The following is a 25,644-nucleotide window of genomic DNA, read 5'->3' as shown; positions in this document are numbered from 1 at the left end:
CAATGTAGATACAAAAATGTAATTCAATGTTTAACTTACTAATTTCAAAGGTGTACCACTATTCTTACTAAAACAACATCGAGATAAAGATTCTGTTTTCCCCTAAAAGTTTTATTGCCACACATTGTACTTACTTGCCTAAACTGCATTTCTGCATTTTCATCTTTATTCTTGTCTGGGTGTAAAATTAGAGAAAGCTTTCGATATGCTTTCCGAATGTCTGCAGATGAAGCATCCTGAAAAAGAGGAAAACAAAGCAAATTGTGAGAAACCAATTCCCTGAACTTTCTGAAGATCTGTGGACAGCCAACCAAGTGTAGGAACTAAGGCAATGTAATTGGAGACATCTAACAACCAAACCTGCAACCAGCCCAGCCTAAATGACTTAACAGCCATTCAGCCCAATTCATCCTTCATCTTAACTCCTTTCATTACCATAACATCTATTACGACGACATTTGCCAATACTTGCAAACACTTTCTTGCTTAAAACCTAGCCCAGGCACCTTCTGCACCATTTAAAAGTTCAACTGAAAACTGAAAATTATTGCATCTGCATATCTTCAAGACAGACATAATTTCAGCAAATTATCATGCTCAATTTCCCAAACTCAGGACTTGCTAGGAACTCTTCCCTTATTAATATTTACATGCAATTCACTCCTAATAGGACTTCCATTCAACTTCAGCTTCACCATGTCTAAAGAATTGTATTTTTCTAAAGTAGCTTCAAATTGCAGCCTTGGAGCACTACTGTAGCACTGACATCAATCTATACCTTAACCATTATAAGTTAAGAGACACATTTTGGGAGAAAAAATGAAACTAAACACAAAATTATGTACCAACTAAGCTGCACAAATGCAAATTTCTGAATAACGCCTGCTATTTAGTACATACTGTAAAGATATCCAGAAATGAAGATATCAAGAGTTGCATTCTATGTCATATAGGTGTTATCCTCACCAGAAGACACACAAAGCACAACATTTAAACAAAAATACTTGCATTTTACTGCTAACATGCCCAAGGCAACACTTTAGAAATCAACTACTTATCCAACAATTTTTATTTCTTGATTTTATATATACTATTCCTAAGTATATTTTCTCTCTCGAAATTACAGTGTAAACAGAAATTAAAAACCCAGAACTGAATTACCTATAGAACAGAGTGAAGTAAGATAACAATTAATGCAATACTGTAATTAGTCTGCTAGGCTTTTTATTATATATCATTACTTTAATTTTAAAATTTTTAGTTTTATAACATAAAGCTATTAAAATGCTGTGTACAAGTTTGAGCCCAGAGTGAATAATAGAAAAAGACTGAACTAGGGGAAGGAGAAAAGCAGGGGAAAGTGCAGAATTTGTGAAAATACAGCATGGAAACTATCTTTTAAGGAAGTTCGTATTTTCCCATAATAAACGACGGAAGTTTCCGTGGTCTCTTCTCTGTCAAAGAAAATGTTTCTACTACTGAAAGAAGATTTCTCCTGAAAATACCACACATCCATTTTTAAATTTTTCCATTTTCAACAGCTACTTCTAAGGCATGTGCACACCGAAGCAGAATTCCTCTGCTCAAACAGCAGCTTGCTTCCAGCTTGATTACTGCCAATGAGTTGGTTCATATTGCCATTGTTTCATAGGTTTATTTTTAACTCTCAGCTAAGGGGAAGGAAGAGACAGTGACTAAATATCTATTCTAAGCTCAAAGAAACATTAAATCCTTGAGACATGGACTTAATAGAATTATATAAAATACACATGAAAATGAGATGTAAAAATATCTTTTAAAAATTAGGGACTGAGACTATGATAACCTTGACAAATGAGTACCTCTAGATTTGTATTTTGGATAAACTAGAACTTATTCCTTCTCTACCACACATGTGCTGGGTATTATTTTTGGAACACTCATGATTAACAAGTCATGATTGTGTTTTATCAGTTAAAAACCTAATAAAACATAGTAAAAGCTGTTAGGCAATATTCTTCCAATTACTTCAAACAAAAAACAAGCAAAAGAGAAGTTACAGTGTTTCCAGTTGTATCTGAAGAATTGAAACTTTAGTTTTATTTGGGAGCAGCAGGATTATTTGTGTAATAGATCAAGACAAAAAGGTAGTTTATCTGTTCCATGCTTAAGCAAAGGAAAAGATCCCAAGACAACTCTGAAATGATAAAGTTGCTTAAACATTTATGTTGTTTCACCTTGAGAAGTTGAAATAAAAATGTTATTACAAAACCAGATTGCTCATCTTAGTTACCAGAAATAATGTAGAGATTGTTTTGTTTCCCCTCATCTACCAACCCAGCTACTTCATAAACAACATGGTTTGCTTGTCTTCAAACAAAATACAATTATTTAAACACTACTATAGCAAATAAAAAATGGGAAATAGTTTACTGGCCATGGTTTTATCTAAACAATGGATGTGATCTTTATCAACATATCAGCTTATTGTAATTAAGTATTTAAAAGGTTGAAGAGTGTATTATAATATCAACAAATAACTAAATAATGGGATATTATTGTCAATTATTTAATTACAATTGGCACAAGTTAATTTCTAAAGCAGTAAGTCTGCCTGCTAACCCATTCTCCACAACACCCTCAAACACAACACAGAGGACTGTTGTACATTCCAAACATTTTGCCAATTAATGCTACCTATAGGCACTGTTAGGCATCTTCAGGCAGTGTTCCATATCCTCTAGGACCTCCACTGAACAAGTCGTTGGTTTTTGAGAAGACTCTCATCTCTACAGAACTTCCTACCAGTGTATGATTCTATATAAGCTATAAAGAATGATTCTTTCCAACCAATAAAGAAACACCTCCCACATTGATGTCAGCTGCTCTAAGAGACCTGACTCTGCTGGCCACCTTCAGTAACACTTCCATAAAAGCCAAGACTTTTAAACACAGAGTTAAGAGTTGGTGTTTTCTGTAGACTAAGACATTATTTTACATATTACAGCGTAAGTCTATAGACTAGAGAAAGCCATGACAACACTAAGGTTTTGCTTGTTTTAAAGGAACAACATGTTAGATTGCTTTGTTTACTAGAGAAATCTCAATCTCAATTACATCTAAGGAGGGGAAAGTAAAACCTGTATAGGCATCTCAGTAGCAAAAGGAGCTGGTAATGTTACAGACAGCAAGTGCTGCTGATTCATGATTTCTCCAACAATGCTTCAGGTTTGCAAGTTTTGCCATCAATTGTTGCAAATAACCTGTCACACCGTCACTCTCGGGTGGATACAAACATCAAGAGTATCACCTTATTTCCTGATAAATATCCTTCAAAAGCAATACTGTCCCATCATACTTCCAAGGTTGAATATCTCTTTGTTTTGTGCTAGAATTGGTTCTCAGAAACACAAAACTGCAAGTCTACACTTAGGTAGGCCATAGTCTGGCTTCTCATGCATGGAAACATGCAAGTATTCCTTTTCTAATGCCCAACACTTCATCAAACACAGTGTCCATGTGCCTAGTTACATAACCTCTAGGCAGAACTTAAATCTTGTACATTTTTTTTTTTATAATCCTTTATATTTCAAGCAAGTATTTTAGCATAGAAACAAAATTAACATTTGCAGGAATCAATAGAATGTCAGAAGTTAAACACATTTCTTAAGGTTCTCTGCTGGACTTTCAGATTTTTGTCTAAAGGGCAATACATGTCAGATTCAAAGATTGGGATAGAAGAAGAAACATTCTTCTCTCTATTTATGATATACTTTTGGCAGCTGGTTGAATTCTGACAATGAAAAACACATTACTAAATTTCATTTTGCTCAGCATCATTTCTATATTCTCTAGTATTACCAAGGAAAGTTTTCTCATACTACAAACATATAAGTAGGAACGCAGAAAGGAATTTTTCACAACAAAAAATAAATAAAATATACAAATGCACATTTGCATTTCATTCTTTTAAAATTAAACTCCTGCTCAAAATGCACAAAGTTTTAAGTCTGGTCTCCTCCTCTGCCTATACAAATTCAGAGTCCCAGAGAGTTCATGTCCACCTCTACAATAAATCAAACAACTGGTGTATTACACAGTACAAGCATATTACTCCATTGCCTTCCATTCCTAATGTAACTATGATTACTAATGAAGCTAAAAAAAAGCCTCATTGTGTTCCCAAGACAATTCTTGGTGAACACATAACATATCAGATATTGCCATAGGCAAACAATGATTAGGTCAAGGGGAAAAAATAATCAATGTCTACATAGTTTTCACTTACCAACATACACAATTCAAAACCTAAATTGTTCCCTTGAGTGCAATGCAGTTATAAAACAAGACTTAGTTACTCACAATTTAGCAACAGCTTCTAAGGCAGTAAATGTGCTCAATTCATCTTGGGTTTTAAATATGTCTGCCAATGTCTTCAAATAGGTGGCAGTATCTTTATTAGCAATGGGGAGGCACATGGTCCCGGAACCAACTATGCAGATAGGAATCACGTTTCTATTCACTTGCAGTTTGTCCAATCACAAGTTAATGGGTGAAAGGAAAATGACATCAGTGTATCTACTTCACTGCAGTGCTGCTGAATGACTGTGTAGAATTTTCCACACCCATGTTACTGAAGCTATATGGCAAAAAGTGACAACTGTATAGAGCACCAGCTGACTGTGTTTCAAGTCTGAACTTGTTTAGTAACATCAGTGCAGGCAAGCTTTCATGAGGCCTTTTGTTAGCCTTCCCAAACTATAAACCAAACCTATGAAACTTATGTGCTTGGATTTTCTAATTTTCTATCTTTTATTCTAGAACAATTCAAATGTATTGGGTTTCTTTGATAAAAATATTTTATTCAGTACTTCTGTGCAGAAGAGAGGGTAAAAGTCACTACTTTCCTTTTAGTGAGCATCAGCCATAAAAACTGAAGCAGAATGGTAGGAAACAAAGTAAGCTTTGTAAATTTACAATCACCTGTTTTTCTACTATGATTTCAAACTGCAGGATCTACAGCCTGTCCCACAAAACTCACAAACAAGCAGGCACAGATAATTGGACAGAAGCTACCAGCGTCTATTAAACGTTGTGTCAACACTGATACTATCTATTTGTTTGTCTCCAGTGAAGTCCACAGAAAACTAATATCCCTAAGTGTCAGAGCACAAACAAATGTGACTGTAGGTCAACGATTAAATATCCACTGTCCTCATTCCTTAAGCAGCATCAAGGAACTCAGGGTGATTGCCTCCTTAGTGTCTCATTATCATATGGAGACAGAAGAGTGACAGCTGTGACTCCACAACCCCTCTCTAGGTAACTCTTAGGATGGAAACCATATAGCTAAGACCCTTTTTCGTTATTCTTTACCCCGCCTTTGGCTTAGCACAGGCTGACATAGACCCTCAATACCACTCCCAGATTTCCTTCACACATACTCACAGCAACCTGGTCCTAATTTAAGCTCCCGTGACCAGATTAGTTCCAAGAAGTACACCTGAATTTGCCAAGTCTGCATGTGGAAAAACATTTATGAGGGAAATAGAATCTTGTAGAAAATTCCAGAGGTGGGAAGGACCTGCTAGCAATCCTGAAGAATATCACTCTAAGAAAGGAAAACAAGTGTCTCCCAGAAGACCAAGCATTATCTGTGAACTTTCATAGTTAATAGATACCAGCTGAGTTTTGGCTTAAATTTCTCGCTGCATAACCTTTGTTCAATTACCTTTTATTTTTACTGAACTTCTTTCTAAGACACTCATCTTTTCCAAGGACGTAAAATGAGTTAAACTCAAATTTGCTGCTTGTCTACAGATGACTACTCGGAGCATACACAAGCAGGAGGAGAGATCTGCTCTGCTGCAAATGCAGCCCTGTGTCTCACAACATTCCATTGATTTAAACTGAATGACAGCACAGCAGGAAAATACATAGGAACTAAAAATAATGCTAAAAAGGTGTTTTAATGCTTTTTTATGCTGCTACATTTTAAAGCAATTCATGAAATGAAAATGAATACAAACCAGCACAATGTATTCCTGTAAGCTTCTGATAACTGGCACAATCCCTTCACTGACATGTTTGTTTCCAGGGGAGTGTGTCAAATGAAAGAAGACTCTGTTTTCAGCCTAGCATGCCAAATGAATGAAAATTCTGCTGCCTCATGCTTGAGAAACCAAAAAAAGTGTTCTCCTCAGCATACGTGCACAATTATATGGGCTTAGGTTTTCTAATGAACAGCAGTATTTATACATAATTTTTTTCTTCCTTTCCACTACTTTACCTTCTGCATTTCTTCAGAAACTGATTACTTAGGAAAAAATAGATAGTCCAGGAGAACAGTGTCATGTACAACTGTAAGTGTATATTTTAAGACAGACTTTGTCTCTGAGATGCAGAGAACACTCATCAACTCTCAACAGCTTTAGAATTACTCTTCAAATTCACACTGAATAGAGGCTACCAAACAACAACTGAGGACAACGCAAGCCAATATTGACTAATTAAAAATTCCTCTTACCGCTATATTTTATTTGCATTTAGTTTTCTATTCTGATAGTTCAAAAGGAAGGAATTAGTAGATATTCTTTACTTATTTCATATGCTTTTCCAGGAACACTATTACATATTTATTTTTACTCTATATGATATATTTTATTTATTGTTTATATACATAGTTACATGTGTTACATATTTTTATAATATAGATAGATAGTTGTACATACTTCTATTTACATATAAAATATGTATAAATTATAAATATTAAAATATAATTTATAATACAAAATATATTATAAATTATATATATTTATGCATATAGTTGTTATAGATAGTTGTATATATTTTTATATATGTGTGTGCATATACCTTATAAGCTAAAGAAAGTTGTTTCTAGTTTCTTCTCTTAAAAATCTGCCTTTTACATCTGATATTTCCAGCCTACAGCTCTCACATAAAAACATTACCTACAAAATTGCTGATCCTGCAAAATGTTCCATTTTCAGAGGAACTAAGTTGCTACAAAGAAAGACTACTGCTTTTGCAGCCCAGGTTGGCAAGGAAAGCAAAATGTGGTGTCTCCTGCAGTGCATTTCATGCTCAATGCTTTTGCTCTCAGATAGCACAGCCCCTTGATTGACAAGAGGTGACACTATACCCAAGGACAGCTGCATGCAGTCCACATTCACCACTGTGGAGCATGAGCAAAGATTTTAGGGTGTTGAATCTGACAAGTTCCAACCCTTCCCATGATGTAATGCCAAAAATATGCTGCTATTTGACTATTTGCTATTTGTTTATATAGTCTTCTTGCTACATTTCTGCTTCAGAATGTTGCCAGCTTCTTTTCTTAGGGTAAGGAATTAAAGAAAATTAGAAAATCAGCAAGGCTACATCCATACCACACCTTTACCTCTTCCTCCTTTAGCTATTCCTGTTCTCATTACACCCTTCCACCAGAACTGACCCATACACCCATACACTCTGACACACCTAGACATCTTTTCAAAAAACTTCAAAAAGCTTCCCTGATTTCAGTTCAAGGGTAATTTTTTGGAGGGAGGTGTCTAACAACTACAGACTAATCTTAATGAAAACTAAATACCTAAAAAAAACCCAACCAACCAACAAAAAAAAAAAAAAAAAAAAAAAAAAAAAAACCAAAAAAAACCCAAACAAACAAACAAAAAAACCCCCTGAAATTGTTTGAGCTTCTAATTACTGAATTCCTTCCTGTGTCACCTAAACAGTTACTGTCACTTCTATGGCTACAACTTCAATTCCTAAAACTTTTCATATTTTTGTAAGGTGTTTATTACCCTCCTTCTGATGGCCAAAAATGAAGAAAGAGCATTTGAGGGACAGGATATAGGAGGTATGACTGATAACATAAAGCCATACAAGAAGCGAATAGAGCACAATTACCTTCAACACAGAAGTTTTCAAAAATCTACCCATTATCTTATGCATCAACAACATTTACAAGGTGAATAATCCCCACAGGCATTCATTTCTAGAATAAACATTAACTATTTATTATCAACTTCTTCAGCATATCAGCAGTGAAGGACACCAATTTATATGGCCATACACCCAGACACATCCATCATATATATTTTCACATATATACACATAATAGTTTAAAAACAGGTGTAAACAACCTTACGGCCCCAGCAGTCCTTAATGTTTATACAATGCTCTAATTTATACTTGTAATTGTTGCTCAACTTCATGAAACATTTTAAGAACACAGTTAAACAAGTTTGGAAAGAATAGTGCAACCATTTTTGTATGCTGACTTTAGTAATGCTTTTAATGTACAACCTTATTTTAAACAAATGACAAAAACATGGGTATCATAAAGCTTCTCTTGCAAGCACAAAACCAAATGGAAAGAAAATAAAAATAAATCCTACCTTAAATATTTAAAGGCTCTAACAGTCAAAAATTAAAAGGTGCATCAAACAGGATTTTATGAAGCCTGTGTCCCAAGCCCACACTCAGTATTTTAACTGGCAGGTGAATTACAGAATCATGATTAATCGGGAAGTTAACTCCAACCTGAAAAACCTACACAATGCAGTCAAAGAGAACTAGAGTTTTAAAAGATCTGGACAAAAAGGAGAATTGCTGTAAAAAAAAAATGACATTATTTCCTAAATGAAAGACTAATGGTCTACATCAGGAAAGAATTCATCAACTACAAAAACATAGGATAGAAAAAAGCAGCTATGCAGAAATGATCAGTAAATCACAAGCTGAGTGCGAGTCAGAGGCATGATGCTGCCTTTCTGTGCCGCACAGCACTATGACAGCAGCAGTATGGCAACAATGCCACGCAGCAATTGTAAGACCTCAGCAGATTGCTGCATCCAGTTCAAACAATACAATTAAAGACAGCCAGGAACATGTTCAGATGATAAACAAAGAAATCTTACTAATAAGTGGTCTAAAAGAATAGAACAGTGACTTGTTCAGAGAAACCAAAAAGACAAGAGTGACTTAAGCTTACAGAAAAGGCAGCTGACACAAGGAAATAACATATTTAAATATGCAAAAGGTAGCTCTAAAGGAAAACTTTCATTATTGCTTTGTCTGATCTACCCGGGGCTAAGCACTATCAGTCAGCTGGCAGCACAGGAAGATTCAAGTCAGGTACCAGGAAAACATCCCAAAAGCAACACTAGCATATCACTGGAACAGACTGCTGAAATCTCCTTTACAAGCAAGTCTTGCATACATTTATCAGGCGGGACTTCAATTTAACCAGCTCTGTCACAGCAGGATACAGTAGGTCACTAACAGTCTTATATTTTAGAATTTAAATACCCTTTTGATGATCAATTTAATAATTACTCTGAAAATATTCCAACTGGATTTACTGCATCTGTTTATGCAGTTTAAAAGGTCCTAGCTGAAAGACAATATTCTTGTCAGACTGAAGATGACAGATGTTCATGCCGGAACAGTCCATGAAATTTTCACAGAACCTAAAAGGGCTTCGAAAGGAGTGGCAAATAAAAAGGGGTGGCAGGAAACCTTTTTTGCTATGAAAGCCCATGGGACCCCACTCCATGACTTGCACCACTAGGCATTAGGCTTATTTGTCCTGTTACACAGCAGCTGCTCCAAACTAAGAAAGTCATCCCATAGCAGATGATCACAAGTAAGGCATCCATATAATTTGAGTTTAGAATACTTTCCCATCCATTACCAGCTTTAACCTTGAAAGATGGTAATAGAGAACAGATATGATAAGCAAAGTTCTTTGACAATGTCAGATGAAAATAAGGACTAAGCTGAACAAGAAAACAAGCAGAAATTTCTACAAGTAAAACTTTTTTAAAAAATTTAATTGTTTCTTTTAAAATGTTCTGTATCTGGTTTATTATAAATACATCCTTAAATGCTGCAACAAAGCCACATAAATTAGGATAGGGTAGAGCTGCTGTAGTAAACCACATCCATGCAGAGTAGGCATAATTTCTTCATTTAAGACAGAAAGCAGGAGAACCTCACTCCAAATCTTATATATATTATGTATGTTTACAACATATTTATATATTTTTCACTTAATACAATTCATATTTGCTTCCACTCTACTTTTCCTATAATATTACTGAAGGGCTCGTTTTGTAGAAGCAATGTTATTTTTCTTAGGTTAAGGACACTTAGAAATAGCTCTGTCCACTGAACTTGAGCTGTGAGATCCTGGTGTACCTGAGTCCACAATCTTTCATCGTTTTTTTTTATCCTCCTAGAGCCTGAAAGAAGACATGAAGCATTTACTGAGATCAAGCAGTTTTTTCATCTCACTGCTGCAAAATCCACATTGTTCAGTTTGAATAAATTCTTAGCACCTTTTTCCAGAAAATAACCAATGTTAAATGAGAAAAGTAGAAAGTACCACCTCATGTGTGAGGTGGCTATATTTATCATGAATAAAACCATATTAAGGGAATGCCACTCTCCTACCACAAGGCAAAATTGTTTCACTATTTATTTTTGGCATATAAAACAGAAAATGTCTACAAATCCTGAGCTACGGTCCATTCATTTAAGAGTTGGACTTGATTCTTGAGGGTCCCTTCCAACTCAGAATATTCTGTGATCTTAAAAAACCATCAAATGTAAGCAGTTACAAGGTAAAATAATTTTTTAACTTCAAACCCAACTGACCAGAAGTGGCAAACATTACATATTTTTAATCAAAGATGTTTCACTACACTATGTTAAGGTAACTTTGAGATTATACAGGATACTAATACTTCTGAAAGCCCTAAAATACATTTTTAAAAGGTATTAATTTATTCAATATTTATTTCTATGAGTATTTTTCTCAAAAATGTTGCTTTAAATAGCTAGGTTTATAAAGAACTACCAGCAGCATTTGTCAAATTCTTTTCTTCTTTATTCAGAATACTTTCTACTGAGCTAGTTAGGATTTAGCCCTACCCATCATGTAGGAGAGTCGTATAATGATCCCTTTATACTCATTAACTACCATTTTAATGAGCTATTACTACCTCGGGACTCAGAAGACCTCAGGGAGGTTGTAACATGCCACTACCTATATAGTAATTCACTGCTGAGTTAGTACATAACCTCCTTGAAAGAATGTAGGAATGCCCTCCATCACTGTCTTTAGTTCAGATGCCAGCATCAGCAAAATTTTTGCATGTAAGACACATCCCATCCTAAAACTCAAAAAGCATCTCAGTTAAAGTCCAATAAGCATAACAGATACTATAACAGGCTATACTGTAAGTATAGCCCACCACGTTGCTAAATGTTTGCACACTCCTAGCAAAATGAGCTGAAATCATGAGCATTGTCTGACCACTTCAGCTCGCAGTTTGATGGCATAAAATATTGCAAATCTGATCAAGGGCCAGGGTTGGAGGAAGGGGACACAAGGCTATTGGCAAAATCTGCCAGAATCTGTATGAGTCATAAATTAGGCAGCTGATGTCCAAAGGTACACAGATAAAGAAATCAAGTTTAGCATTAGAAACCGTCAATTAAATCTCACAAAGAAAATTAATTTATAAGCAACTGAAGCCTAAATAATATTAAAATTTAAAATTTGTGGACATATGTGAAAAGCCACATAAATGCAACGACTTACAATGGGACTGGCTTGAAGACAGCCTTTCCCATTCAGTAGCAATTTTGTAAAAAAAAAAAAAAAACTGGTATTATGGTCTCTAAAAATGCTTATCTGACATTATTTCTAGTGAGAATGAGCCAAATAATCCTTAAGGAAGATAATTACCTCTCAAGATTTATGGCAGCTGTGGGCAGATACTGTTACACACAGTGGCATGCTGTTCCCTGAATTGCCCTCTGTGTTTTTCAAATCAAAATGTTTTAACTGAACCACACAGGTCTAAGCAAGGGGCAGAAAGATCCCTTCCCTGCTTTTCATAAAACCACTCCCTACAAGCAGTTATTGCTCTTCTCTTCCAGTACTTTGGAGGCATCTTTTGCATCAGGGAAGGAGGGGGGTAATTCATGATGATCCATAAACTGCCTCCTCTTTTGGCCTGCAAGAGCTGAACCAGACACTGAAACACAGACAAGACAAGAGACAGAGCACAGGTCTACACAAGGAAGAGAAGCAGAGAAGATGAGCGAAGGAAACACTTCTGACCTACTCCAAGCGTTCTTCAGTCAGCTGAGTGCAATACCCAACAGCCTCACCACTACAAAAGGCAATGGGTATCAATCACATGTACATCCCTGTTTCTCTCCTTATGCACAGAAATAATTAGCAAAAAACAAGCCTTTTGTGCCAGTTAGCTAGATAGTTCATCACCACCCTCAGAGCACTGAGAAAGGCACAGTAACAGCCCTTACTAAATACTCGCCCTGAAGTCATGACTGAAACAGATTGAGAAATGTTTCCTGCTCGTGAGAGAAAAGCAAGTAAAGGAGCTAATGTAAGGTCAGTTTTTCAGCCACTAATATTCACAGGTAGCAGCTGTATGGATTGTATTTGCCCTCCATCACGTGTCGTCCACTCAGAGACCTGCCCTCAGTTTACAAAAGCAGAGTTGAAACTGAACTACTAAAGAAATCTCTTGGTTCCTCCATTTCCATTTTTATTTCCCTACCATCATATGCAGAAGTAACAGATAAGAGGAATTTTCTACTGATACCTGTATTTCAAAGATACCTCCTAAGACTGGAAGAATTTCAGAGCAGAAAAGGGAGCAATAGCCAACTGCAGGACCTACAAAGTTGGGTGAGCAGAGCTGGTAGCAAGACAAACACTGCAAAAGGAAAAAAAAAAAAAAAAAAAGAGGGAAAGTATGCCTTTTTCTATGCCTGTGGAAAAGAAGAATCAGCAGTTGAGTGAGCAGCAGTAAAAACTTGGCACAGGTTACATCCCATTAACTACCAGAATCTGTTTCAGCCAACTGACTGCAGAAGATAGTGGCTACTACCAATTCATTACTTGCCTCTCAACGTGGGATTACAGGATTATCAGCATCAAAGATAACAGCAAAACTTGGGAGATAAAACTGTGGTTCTGCTGCCTCAAGTAGAAACACTGGGAAATGTAGAATATTTCAAATGTATAAGATTCAAATGAAGTAAGGATAAATCCTAACATGGGCTCTCATCCAAGTTTTCAAGTTAGGAAGTCAAGACTAAAAGAAAAATCATTGTACAAGCAAAAATAAAATTAGTAGGTAACTTTTCACACAGGGGGAGAGGAAAGGACTGCAAGTACACAGCTATTACATGGAAATAAGCATTCTGTTACTGACAATCCTGCAAGTAACAATAATACACCAAAACTGCATTTCCCTCTGTGTCATAATCCCAGCCATGGAATCTAATCCATGGAGAGTTTTTTCCCATCAGATGCAATTTCTTCTTCTCATAACTTGTCTTTTTTGGAAGGAAGAAAACCCAAACACAATACAGTAGTGGCAGAAATACTGCAAAACTAATTCTGAAAAAATCTGTCCCACTAAGTACCACTGGATTACATAACAGAAATATTTACTTCAAAGTGAAGAAACCAGGAAGCAGGAAGAAAGGATTAAAATTAATCTGTTTCCTCATCTAGCTCCCCTCTTTCAATCAGTACCACACAAACCCTGAGCCAACTTTAAGCAGATGCCAGCAGTGGAAGCTGAATACCCTGTGGCAATGTCAACAAAGAGCAAACAGACCTAAAGGATAACAATATTTGGTCAAATTCTGGTTTTGTTCTTTGAATCAAGAGTAAGGGTGAAACTTTATAAGTAGCAAGAGAAGGTATGGTTAAAAAAATTATGAGACTGCCAAAAGATAAGAGGTTAATTTGAATTTCATTCCATCTAAAGTGTAAACTTACCATTTAAGAATTAGTAGATAACAGAAATATGATAAAAGTAATACATGCTACAAACAATAATGATTATTCCGAACAAGTAAAGGGGATTTGGGAAGAACTCAGTGATTCCCTGAAAAGGAACTACAATCTGTCGTTACTCCTGCCACTCTGTCTTTATGCCACACGCAGAAGATGACTGCTTACCCAGCGAGCAGCTATTCAGGATTTTTCTCCACGCATTTATTCATGTGTGGCCTCAGCTCGTAGCTGCATGCTGTTCAAACATGTTTGGAAGCTGTGGCTATTTGTTTTGAAGCCCATCTTGATGGCATCAGAGCTCATCAGTATTATTCACCATTGTAGTCTCTTAAGAGACAAGCGGACATTAGTTACCTTTTTTAATATATCATAAAATGAGGCACAGATTAAGGTAAAATCATCAGTATCTCAGGTGCTAATTTTATCTCAGATATGATTTTTCCAAGTGCTCGGTATCAAACAGCATTTCATACATTCAGGGCACAGACTTTAATCGACTTCGGCTGCAGCTGCAAACCCTCAGCATTTCTGCATATAAGGCCCTAGTACCTCAAATTATGCAACCAGAATTGCAGAGCACTCAAATCAATTAGTCACCACTTGGGAAAAGTTTCCTTTAAACGACTTGCCGAGCATCACACAGGAATTCTGTGGCACAGAGAGGAACAGAATTCAATCCTCAAGGGCACTTTTCGTCTGACTAGCTTACCCATGAAACCATTTCCCCCCCGCAATCTTCTCCCCCACTCTCTACATACCCTCAACATCTACAGGTTAAACAGTTTTTACAGACAACAGTCTCTTTCAATACATAAGCCTGAAGCTGCACTGGGGCCAGATCTCTCCCTGAGCCTGAATAAGTAAAGACCCTGTAGAATATAATGTAGTGAATTAAAAATCATCACAATGAACAAGCACAAAGAAACCAAATTAAGATTTGAAACATTCTGAAAACTGACATTCCCTAATTTTAGAGTATGCAGCCCCAGAAATTTGTTCCTAGTCTTTTAAAAGTGATATTAAGGTACATGGCTGCTGTACAAAAAGACAGAGAAACAAGCAGATTCGGAAAGGAATAAAAATTTGCATATCCAATGCAGACCTGCTCTATAATACTAACTCACAAGCAGTGTTTCCCCCCTCCCTTTAAATAAACCCCTGTTTGATTCTAACAGGATCCACTAAACTGCGGAACAATCTGGCTAGTTAACAACTTGCGTATTTCAAATTACAGATCTTAACACAAATAGAACATAAAATGGATTTTTCCTTAAAAGTGTAACATTTCTGTGAGATGTGCAGTAGCACTGGTGCCTTCACAGACACAGAATATCATTGTAAAAGGGTTTGGAGAAATTAGTAAAGCAAGTGCATCAATTAGGAAAGGAAAGGAGACTGCATGTATTTAAAGCAGATGAGCCTGGGTGTAGACAGACAGGTCTGAAACACAATGTCCGTGCAACTGATGATTCTCTTACAGGAAAACGTACTTTTTATCTCAAAAGATCCAGAAGTATTTATCATGCACTTTCTGCAAGGCTTATGTATTTTTATCACCTATGACAAAGCAGCGCAAGTCCCAGCACCTTGCAAAATCTCTCAAGTATAATGAAAGTAATGAGATTCTAAAAATAATGGCAGCCACATGAGAAAGTGGTAAAGTGTTTTAATTACTAATTCTCTTATGGTACAACAAAGTTCTTCCTTAATAATTCAACAGAAGTTCCCTATGCGAGAGGTTGCTCAAAAAAAAGAAGGAGATGTCTACTTTTAGATCACAAATAACTGCAACAATTTTTAACCAAATTATTTGGCATCTGACTGAAATATAATTTGTGAGGCACATTTTCAGAAGGAATAAATAATCCAGAACCATTTTTCTTATGTGAATGGCATTGTTAGCATTTATCAATACAAAACATACATGCAATACTTTATATCGCTTCTATCTCTATCACATTAAATATAAGACATTTGACTAAGAGCTGAAAAGCTTTATATACCCTGGAAGACAAATTCCATTAAGCTGAATAAACATGACTAATCCAAGATTTTCCTTAAAACAGCCCCAGGACTCCAAGTATTGTAGTAATATTTTTGAAACCATATTTCATGTATTTTATATTTTATGTAGTTTCCCTGCACTATATTAAAAAATAACTTAAAATATAGAACCATACTATTCCCACATGAGGCAATCCAAGCTTGCATGCAATTAAATCAACATTATTTTAAATACTGAAATTCCAACTACATGAGTTTTCAGGAATACTAGGATTCATGCATGTACTTACATGGGACTCAAATGCTACTGCTGCCTAAATACTGATAGAATTATGCTCTCAAACTGACAAGCATGCTAAACTTTAATTCAATAATATTTACAGATCTCCAGTCAGACTCATATCTATAAACTGAAAAATTCTGCTTTCTTTATGAAATGAGTCTACAGAAAGCTTTAGCTGGGTCTGAAATATAGGTGAGTATTGAATAAGGGCACACAAACAAAAAACTTGCTGTTCACCACGTAAATAAGTTGTAACAGAAGTTCAAATTCTGAAAGGCTCTCTTATGGCAAAATAAAACATAAAGAGTTAATTATATGAGCAATTTTAAATTCTTCATATTTATGAGAATTGCTAATCATTAAAGAGTTTTCTATAACCAGTTTTATCAGCTTTTTTCTATTATTCTACAATTATAACAAAGAATTGTTATTGAATTCTATAATTGTTAATATAAATTAGAATTGTTTAGAAGGTCTACTCATTGAAGGGAAACTTCTGATTATTTTCAGTAATTCAGTAGCTTTGAATAGTGAATCTCCTCTATCATTATTAAAAAGCAAGTAAATGTGAAAATGAACTTCACAATAGTCGTCAGTTCTGGTAAGGCATTTTTAATAAATTAGAAAGTTAAGTATAGCCTACATAAAGGGAATGAATTCATTGTTCAAAATACACGTCAGAGTAAACACAGGAATATTCAAGGCTATTAACTCCAGATATTGGTTGGTAATTTGTTCCATTTTTTGCCTTTTCCAAGAACTGACTTGTTCGTTCTGCCCACTCAGGAAGTGACCATTTGGGATTTAGCAGTCAAGGATAAATAAAAATGTCATCAACAAACCTCAAAGTTTTAATGATAAAGTTAATATAAAGATATAACTAAGAGACAGTTTCAGGGCAAAACTTATCCCAAGTGTTAGCACAGTGAAAGAAAAAGGCCAGAGGATTTTTAAAAGATCAATATGAATTTGCTGACTTGCACAGAGATAAAACCTAGAAATTGAGACCTTTACTATTATTGGCAACTCTTTACCAGATAAGGAGAAATAAAAGTAACACATTGCTTCTGGGGAATTGCTACTACTGCACTGATTAATATAGAAACTATTTAGCACAAACTAGTTACCCTCTAGGAAGCATGAGAGTTGCATTATACTCACAGCCTTTTTTCTCCCTTTTATAAAATGTGATTTCTTCCACACAATATTTAACAAGTGTATGTAATCATATAACATGCACCCCTGAATAAGTTGCCCATCAGCTAGATAAGTTTATCTCTAGAACAAAAAAAAAAAACCCAAACCAACCAACCTTTTTTTTTTTCTAAGTTACATTTGCTAAAATTCTTAACAATCACCTAGAAAAATAAAATTTATTTTGCACAAATAGATGTATTCTTCCCATATCTGATTTTTGGCATTTATGCTATTCATCCTGGCAAGCAAAACACAGTAAGATTAACATTAACTTCTTAAAACAGATTTCATGTTTCAAATGCTGCCATAATTTTCTTGCATCTTTCAAATTTCAGATTCCTCTAAATTGGACAGTAGCAGCTAGAAAAGCTTTCACCACCTTATCATAAAATTGTATTGCACCACAGTAGCTAAGATTTTCCAATGACATTAAAAAAACACAGCCATACCATGTAATGAAGTAAAATTACATCGTTTTCTAACAAATCTTACTGAAAACAGCATTGACAAGAATCCCATTCCAATACCACTTTATGCCGCACAACGGACTAATGGCATAGATTAAATGCTACAGTCTCACAAGGGCATTTCCAGCAAACAAGTCTCCCCTGACTAAAACCATCATTCTAAACAACACTGCAGTATCTTTGACTCCATCTTCTAACCTTTTCTTTCTACCACTTGACAGAATTTGTATTTGATACTTATTTGATAAAATAAACTGGAATTTTCCCCAGTAAGTTTGCTCTGGCTGCCATTACATTTAACCAGCAGAGCAGTCCATCAATTCGAATTGCTAGCACTAATAAGAGGAATAATACTAATTACGAAGAATAACATTCTTTAATGCTTTTTAAAAACAAGAATGGCATCTGAAACCAAAATAAATATTTGATAGCTCTGGCAATTTTAACTTATTTTGAACTGTAAGTTTACATAGTTTACATATTATAGAACTATAGAACTACTGCTGATAAGGATTTAAACATTCAATAATTATGCAAATTTAGAGTTTGCTTTCTGACATTCTCTTAAATTAATAACAGGCTGTACACATGGAAAACTTAACAAACCGAGTTCTTTACTTATCATCCAATCAAAAATATAACTGCAAAATGTTAGCTATGTGTATTTCAACAAAAAAGTTCAATCAAGTTGCATCTGCATGGATGTTTTTGATACTCATTCAAAATCACTTACACGTCAAAGACACTGCAAGAAATTGAAACCTTTAGTAATGCCAAGGTTTGACCCAGGATCCAAAATAAATCTGCATGTACAGACCCTTGTACCTACACAAAGCACCAATTACTTCAAATAAGGTTTTGTCTGTGCACTGGAGTCCACCCATGTGGAGCCAATTACTACAGCAGGGCCATTATATGGTTCATTTCCCCATACCAGCTTGGCAAGAGGTGTACATGGGTGTAGGAAGTGCAAAAGAACCTTCACTAATAAAGCACCTCAAACACACATCCATGCATTGTAATATTTAATGTTACAACAAACATTTCTTCAATGGGACTAGACCACGTACAGCAGTAAATATTGCAGGATAGTTTCCAGTGAACAGCATTGTTCAAGTTTCTCTTTTTGGCCACCAGTGAAATCCAACTATCTCCTTTTTTAAAAATCTTGAAAAATTACGTTGATCCTTAATGTACAACACACATTTCTAACAATACCTGAGAATTCCTAAGAATCTTGAGAAGTTGTAGGATTTGAACAGAAGGTGTGACAAAAATGCCAGAATTGCATGTTCTTCAAGTAGTACGCTTTTAACAGCAGAAGCACTGACATTACTTATTGATAATGTCTGGTATCATTCCAGGTCTAAATGGAAAAGTTGTTGTTAGAAACAATTATTATAAATAGGAGGAAACCACTTGAGTATAAAAGTCTCTCCCCATTGAAAGTACTGAAGCTCCATCTAGAGGCTTTTCTCCATGAACTGTCATTTGTGGTATATGTAATATCACCTAGAAATGTGAACAATATTAAATGTCAGAGGCTTCCTTTGTACCTCCTCTTTTGTTATTCATAATGGTTCTTGCCCTGAACCCTTGCCCGGCAACACTAGCTCCTTCACTGCCATCAAGTGGTAAGAAACCCAAACTGAACTTAAAAATGTAAAATCTCAATCATCGGGTTAAATGATCAGTATGGTAGAGAGATAACTATAATTACTAAATACTGACAATCTTTATGGTTCTTCTCATTGAAGTTCTGATATATCTACTCCAGAGCACTATAGTGCCTCACACAATAAATTCAACAATGGTTTCAAATCACTTTTTGTAAGCTTTATTTTTACTTCAAACTGCACAGAATAAAAATCTACATCCATATTCCCCAACACTAGATTTAGAAAGAGAAAAGCATCACAATAAAATAATTTATTTAAAAGGAATAATATACTTAATGCTTAACACTAATAACATTTAATTTGGCAATTAGGAAGAATTTCATAACATAATTAGAAGGAGCAGCATAAACATCTCCTCAGACTTTGTGTTGCCTATTGGCAGTATCTCAAAAGAAAGAGTGAAACAGTAGCTCATCTCTCCAGCAGTGTCTAATGCAGCAAGTATGCAGCTATGTCAGTCTCTTTGTGCTCCACAGCTGTAATCAACTGTGGACATTTGTTATGTCAGGAGAAGCCTTCATGCTCTGCAGTCACAAGTGACCTACTGGGAAACAAGCACACAACACACCAAAAAACTGGGAGGGTTTGTCTAGATCAAATAAATAGGAAAAAGAACTAACAAAGTAACAGCAGAATGGAGCCAGGCTGCAAGATCTTGATTATTTCAATTTCAACCCCTCAGTGACTTATGGTACAACTATTCCCATGGTTGGCCATCACTCCTACATAGAGTGCTTTGAGTTACAGAAAGCCCACAAGGTCTCCACCATGACCTTGTTGGAATAGCAAGGAATACCACTGCAATAAACCTCCTAGCACACACCCAGTGTCACTGCACTAAGAACTTCTATGTGCTCCTGCATGCACACAATCTTATTTCACTACATTTTCTTTTCAGCAGTTATTCCAATTGGGTGTTTTGCCCACAGCAGAAGATAAAGTACAAAGACTTCTTGGTGCTGTCCTGTTAGACAGAATAGCAACCAGCACATGCAATGGAGCTTAGGAATTTAACTTTTGTTACAAAAATTTAAAAACAGAAAAAGGAATAGTGAAAAAAACCCAAAAACAACAGTTTTGACAGCAGAGATATTCTATGCCTTATCATTACTACATTGGTAAAGAAAGAATTATTGATGTACCTCTATCAAATCCTCTGTCCAGCAGTCCACAGATTCAACCTGATCTGTGTAAGCACTGGTGGCCACTTACCTACTTCTGACTGAGCAGAGTGAGCTCTGCTGAAAAGGAGGCTCACACAAGGCAGTCTGCTAAAACTTTGCCATTTAAAAAGCGACCTCCAGGCAGTCAAACTTTCCAGCTGGATGAGGTCAATCTGAAAGATCTGACTTCTGTGTCTGCTTGTCCCTGGAACCCAGCCTGCTCATCCAAAGACATTTCATTTCTAGACCAGAAATTTTTAAACACAATTGTAAAAAATCCTCCTTCAAAATAATAATTGATACAACACCTACATATTGAAATTTAGAACACATCAAGTATTTATTTGAGAATAACTTTTAAAAGCCACAAACAATAAAAGTATATATTGGGAAACTTAGGACAATTATTTCTTCTACAATGTTGGGAAAGAAGAAATAGAACTGATACTGGCAGGCAGAAGTAAAAACGGATCTTCAGGAATTACATGCATGAGAAAAGACTAAAAATTGAACGAAAAATCAGTGAACTGGCAAAAACAAAAAACAAATAAAATAAAAAAGTACCACCAACAATGCCAAACTATGTGATGATTAAAAAAAGGCAGGATTAAAAAAAGGGAATTTATGGGGCAACTGTAACATGCAGCCTAAAGCCACATGTAGCTTTAATATCAAAGCAACACTAAGTGCCTGTTGCTTGGCAATTCATCTCCAGGTCCAACTGAAAAGCCAAAACCAATTTTAGACAGTCATTTTAGTTATAGAAAGCATAGGGATTAGACAAAGAGTGTGTTCCTGAAGTAATTGAAATACAAGTTAACCAGGGTCCATGCAACCACTTCAGCTCCCAAGCTGAAGGGGCAGACTGAATTTATGATGAGCAGTGAAGGCCACAGTAAAATCTGATGGCAGCAGGAATACATTTAAAAACAAACCAACCAACCACGCAATAAAGAGAAAAGATGACTTTAAAGATTAGGAGTGACAAACAGAAGACATTGGACATGAACAAGAAATTTAAAAACCCTTAGTTTTTCCTCCCAAACATGATTATGTGTAGTCTGAACTGATTGCAGATATCTCAGAAGAATCAAATACATTGATAAGAAAAGTAACCAGAGAAAGGGTGTTTCAAAAGTTACAGATATCCCTGCAATGTATCCCTGATTGTTAACTCTAGTTCTTAATTAATGAGAGGACAAATATAAAAGGGAAACAAATTCAGAAGGCAAAGTACAGTATAACCCAAACAGAACAGAGAGGAGTATCAGACTGTTCATTCTTGCAGCCTCTAAAAATTAGAGCAGAAAGAAAACCAAAAAACAACTAGCACAGAAGCCATGGAAAATGCCGTCAAAGAATAGAAAACAATTTCTAGCTCTAGAACTGCATTGTACTAGGATGTACTTACAAAGCTGTACCACCACTCGAGCATCACAACCAGTGCAGCAGTTCTCAGCTGCGGCCACAAGAGACCTCGGACACTGCCCTCATTAAAGGAACACTCAGTACTGGCTGGATGAAAACCAGCTGTAGGCATACCAAAGAACAAGAAACCATTTACTTAACTGTCTCATACTTCATCATTATTCTAGGATTAACAGTTTGAAGAAAGGGATTTCATTTGTGGGAAAAATTATGCAAAAAAGGAAAAAAATCAAAACAACAATACCACCACCAGGAAGTCCAGCAAGCTAATGGCAGCAAAAACTGCAAACCTGTTGCCAAACATTAATCTAGAAAATGAAGTCCTTGTAGGCAGATCTGTTATGAAGTCTAGAGAGAAATGAAGAGATTCAAGAAACAAAAGATTATCAGTGTAGGTAATTTTTAAGTTTTGTTTGCATCTTTTCTGGGTAAAGAATATAACAAAGCTCAACTAAAACAAAACACACAGGAAGTCTACAAGGAAGCATCATCTTCCTTTTTGGGGCCACAGGTGTTATCCTAGCAATAACCAGAATAAAACCTGCCTTTGCTCTTCTCTGTCAAGATGGGACTATCACTGGGACTCTAGAAGAAAGGCTGTGGCCTAGAAATTTAAGATCAACTCACCCAAAATATCATCTGAACCAGGCTTTGTCAGAACATGGGATAGGTGCTCATACTTTATCCAAATAAAACCACCAAGGTCCAACTTAAACAGAAAACAAAGGACAGCATAATAAGCAAGATGCAACTTAAAAATGTCATCAAAAGATCAGCAATGAATCTGCTGAAGATTAGCTCCCTTCCTTGGGCTATATTAGAAACTGCAGCACTTTTCCTGATGCTTGGTTGCTTGAAAAGAAACACAATTTTACAGCAGTTATACCAGAGCACATGCAACAATTCTTGCTAAAATCACCAATTAGATATTTATCTTAAAAATTTAATACAGAAGAACTCAAGCCTGCTAGGCAGTCAGCAAGACTGACCATAAGAAACTTCCCTGGAGTAACTTGCTATTCCAAGCACATGCTGGCTTACTCTATTCTTCTGCTCTCCTTCCTCTTGCCATAGTGTTGGGCCTCAGCAAAGTGCTACCCTGCACTGTGCATCAGGTTAACTGATAGATTTTACACTAGCACAGCTCATCTAGAGTATTATTTCACCTCTTGCGATGATGTTTTTCCTTAATTAAGTCACTGCAAGACAGAATCCTTGTGAAAACGAATCCTGTTTTCAAGGTGCCTACTACCAATATATGAATCTGTTACTACCAAAATCCCAGAGCACAAGCCTTGGGCTCAGAGTCAGAACAGCATTTTCTAGACTGAAAAATTATCCGCATTACATTTACCATAGCCTAGCACACTAGCTAATGCCTTTTGTATTAATTCAGTCACACCAAAAAACAAACAAACACCACCAAAAAGAAAAAAACCCAACAGTTAAGCAGGGAAGGAGGGGGAAAGATCTGTTAATTTCACTGATTTTTCCATGTTTTTAGAATATCTGAGAGATCAATGTCCTTCATGGAGTCTAAATTTTTCTTTTACCACCACTTCAGGATTCATACCAGTTCATCTTTAGCTGGCAAAACTGGTTTCACTATTTAACTGGACAAAAAATAGATTTTTATCATGACAGTTTGTTATTTTTCAGCTTTGCCAACTCATACAAGATTCCATCTTTTTTGGCATTCTTACCTTCATGCCTAAATCCACTAATAGATTGAGGGGGAGGGGGGAGTGTCAGACGGAACACTGATAGTTTTTTTTTATATGTGAGTCTTTTTTGCCATCCACACTTTGCCAGAGGAGAGTCGAAGAGGAACCTCTGGTTGAGCAAGCTGCCCCTTAAGAACAGTCAAAAAATAATCTTACTAAACTATGCTGTGAATCTCATACTCAGGTGAAGCATGGCAATGATTACAATATATGTACCCCTTTCAAGCTTGCAGCCAAACACTCAGACTACACAAGCAACCCTGGCGTAAGTTGGGGGCGGGGAAGGTGTTTGGTTGTATGACAACTGCAAGTTCTACACGTGCAACTGGAATGGGGAATAGTTTGTATATTTGTCTTAGCTGAATTGCAAAATATTGAATACTTGATCAAGATACAATTCTGTCTTGACTGAGAAATCAATTTCAGAAAGCAACCTGGTCCAGTACTGTCTTTCCTGGCCATAGTATCAATCCAATCACGTCTAACCAGCTGTCATGTAAGGCTCTTATATCTCATGACAGCAGACAGGATAACCAATACCCTGATAATAATGGGATACCATTAATTCAATGACAGTGTCTTTGAGTTAATCTGTTAGAAAAGACCGCAGAAGCTGCAGGAATGCATCTTACATATTCCAGAAGTGAAGACACTCACGTTTCACAGCCTTCTGCTTCCTTTCGGTCAGAAGTTTAAGGAGATATGCCCCTGCTAACAGTTGTCTAAATACCAATCATATTTTCTTTTAAAAAAAAAAAAATTTGTGTTAAAAATCGGAACTTTGAGGAAGTCAAACACACAGAAGACAAATGAAAGAATGTTTCTTAGAAAGAAAATGTGGATATCCATATTCAATGTTAAGCAGTGTTTATTTTCACAAATACATTTACAAGGGAAGTCAACCTTCCGTAATACAAAATGGCAACCTATGAAAGAGCACTTTTTAAACAGATGTCCCAATTTACTTTTTAGACTTCAGATATTATGAAATTAATACTAACAGAAGTTTTGTACTGAAAACTTTAAAACAGTATGATTTAAAATAGGACGTATAATACCAAGATTAAAGTACTTTATTGTTAGGGCATGATTTTCAATTCAAATGCATTTCTCTCCAACTCTATCCCTTTTTATTGGAGAAGATAGTATTACCTAAACATTTTGGATGTAAATACAATCCACTCAAACATACATCTTCAGAGACTGAGAGAATTAAATATTACAGTTTTACCTAAAAATCAAGATAAAGCTAACTATATATTGCAATTTGCTGTCACACTAAGCAAACTGCAGCCTTAAAAAGACAATCCCAAATGGAACTCAAAACACAAAGTATTTACCACCAACACCTCTGCTACAAAGCTCTCCATCTAAACTCTGCACCCAGTGCATTGTACCTACAAAACTACTGTTCCCAGAAAACAGTCTGATTTCATCTTTCATTACCCCACATTTTTTCTAGATACTGTTTCTTTCTGTTCTCAAACTTGACTTCTCAATGTACCACATCAGTCATGCGGATGCTAGCAAACAGCTAAATTCTCATCTCTTGATGATAGTCAAGGTACACGCACAGCATGGAAGGAAAGCATAGGACTAAAGACAGGGCTTAATTCCTTTAAATAGGACCTAGAACTATGACTTTATTATGTCCCTGAACAATAAACAGATCAACTGTACTTAGAAGAATAAGAAAATTGATTATACAATAAAGAACTGTACTGAAAACTTGAAATTCAATACCCTTTATCAGATATAACTTTTAGCTTTAGTATGTTCCATTAAAGCTCCTCTATTTCAAACAACTTTCCTGCTGCAAAAGTTATTTCAGCAAGTGTCTACCTTTT

The 25,644-nt window shown here is 35.8% G+C and overlaps 1 protein-coding gene across 1 annotated transcript in view; it reads right to left on the bottom strand.

The window, feature by feature from the left end:
• Positions 1-25,644, bottom strand: part of DNAJC1 (DnaJ heat shock protein family (Hsp40) member C1) — a 108,526-nt gene that overhangs the window by 70,529 nt on the left and 12,353 nt on the right. Inside the window, exon 2 of the mRNA XM_053961522.1 lies at positions 135-236. Within this exon, the coding sequence (XP_053817497.1) occupies positions 135-236 (102 nt within the window). The remainder of the gene's footprint in view (positions 1-134; positions 237-25,644) is intronic.

The sequence above is a fragment of the Vidua chalybeata genome, chromosome 1 (assembly GCF_026979565.1).
Source record: "Vidua chalybeata isolate OUT-0048 chromosome 1, bVidCha1 merged haplotype, whole genome shotgun sequence".
In the NCBI taxonomy this organism is placed as follows: domain Eukaryota; kingdom Metazoa; phylum Chordata; class Aves; order Passeriformes; family Viduidae; genus Vidua; species Vidua chalybeata.
Note: the sequence above shows the minus strand (reverse complement) of the source record. Positions and strands in the feature narration are given on the sequence as shown.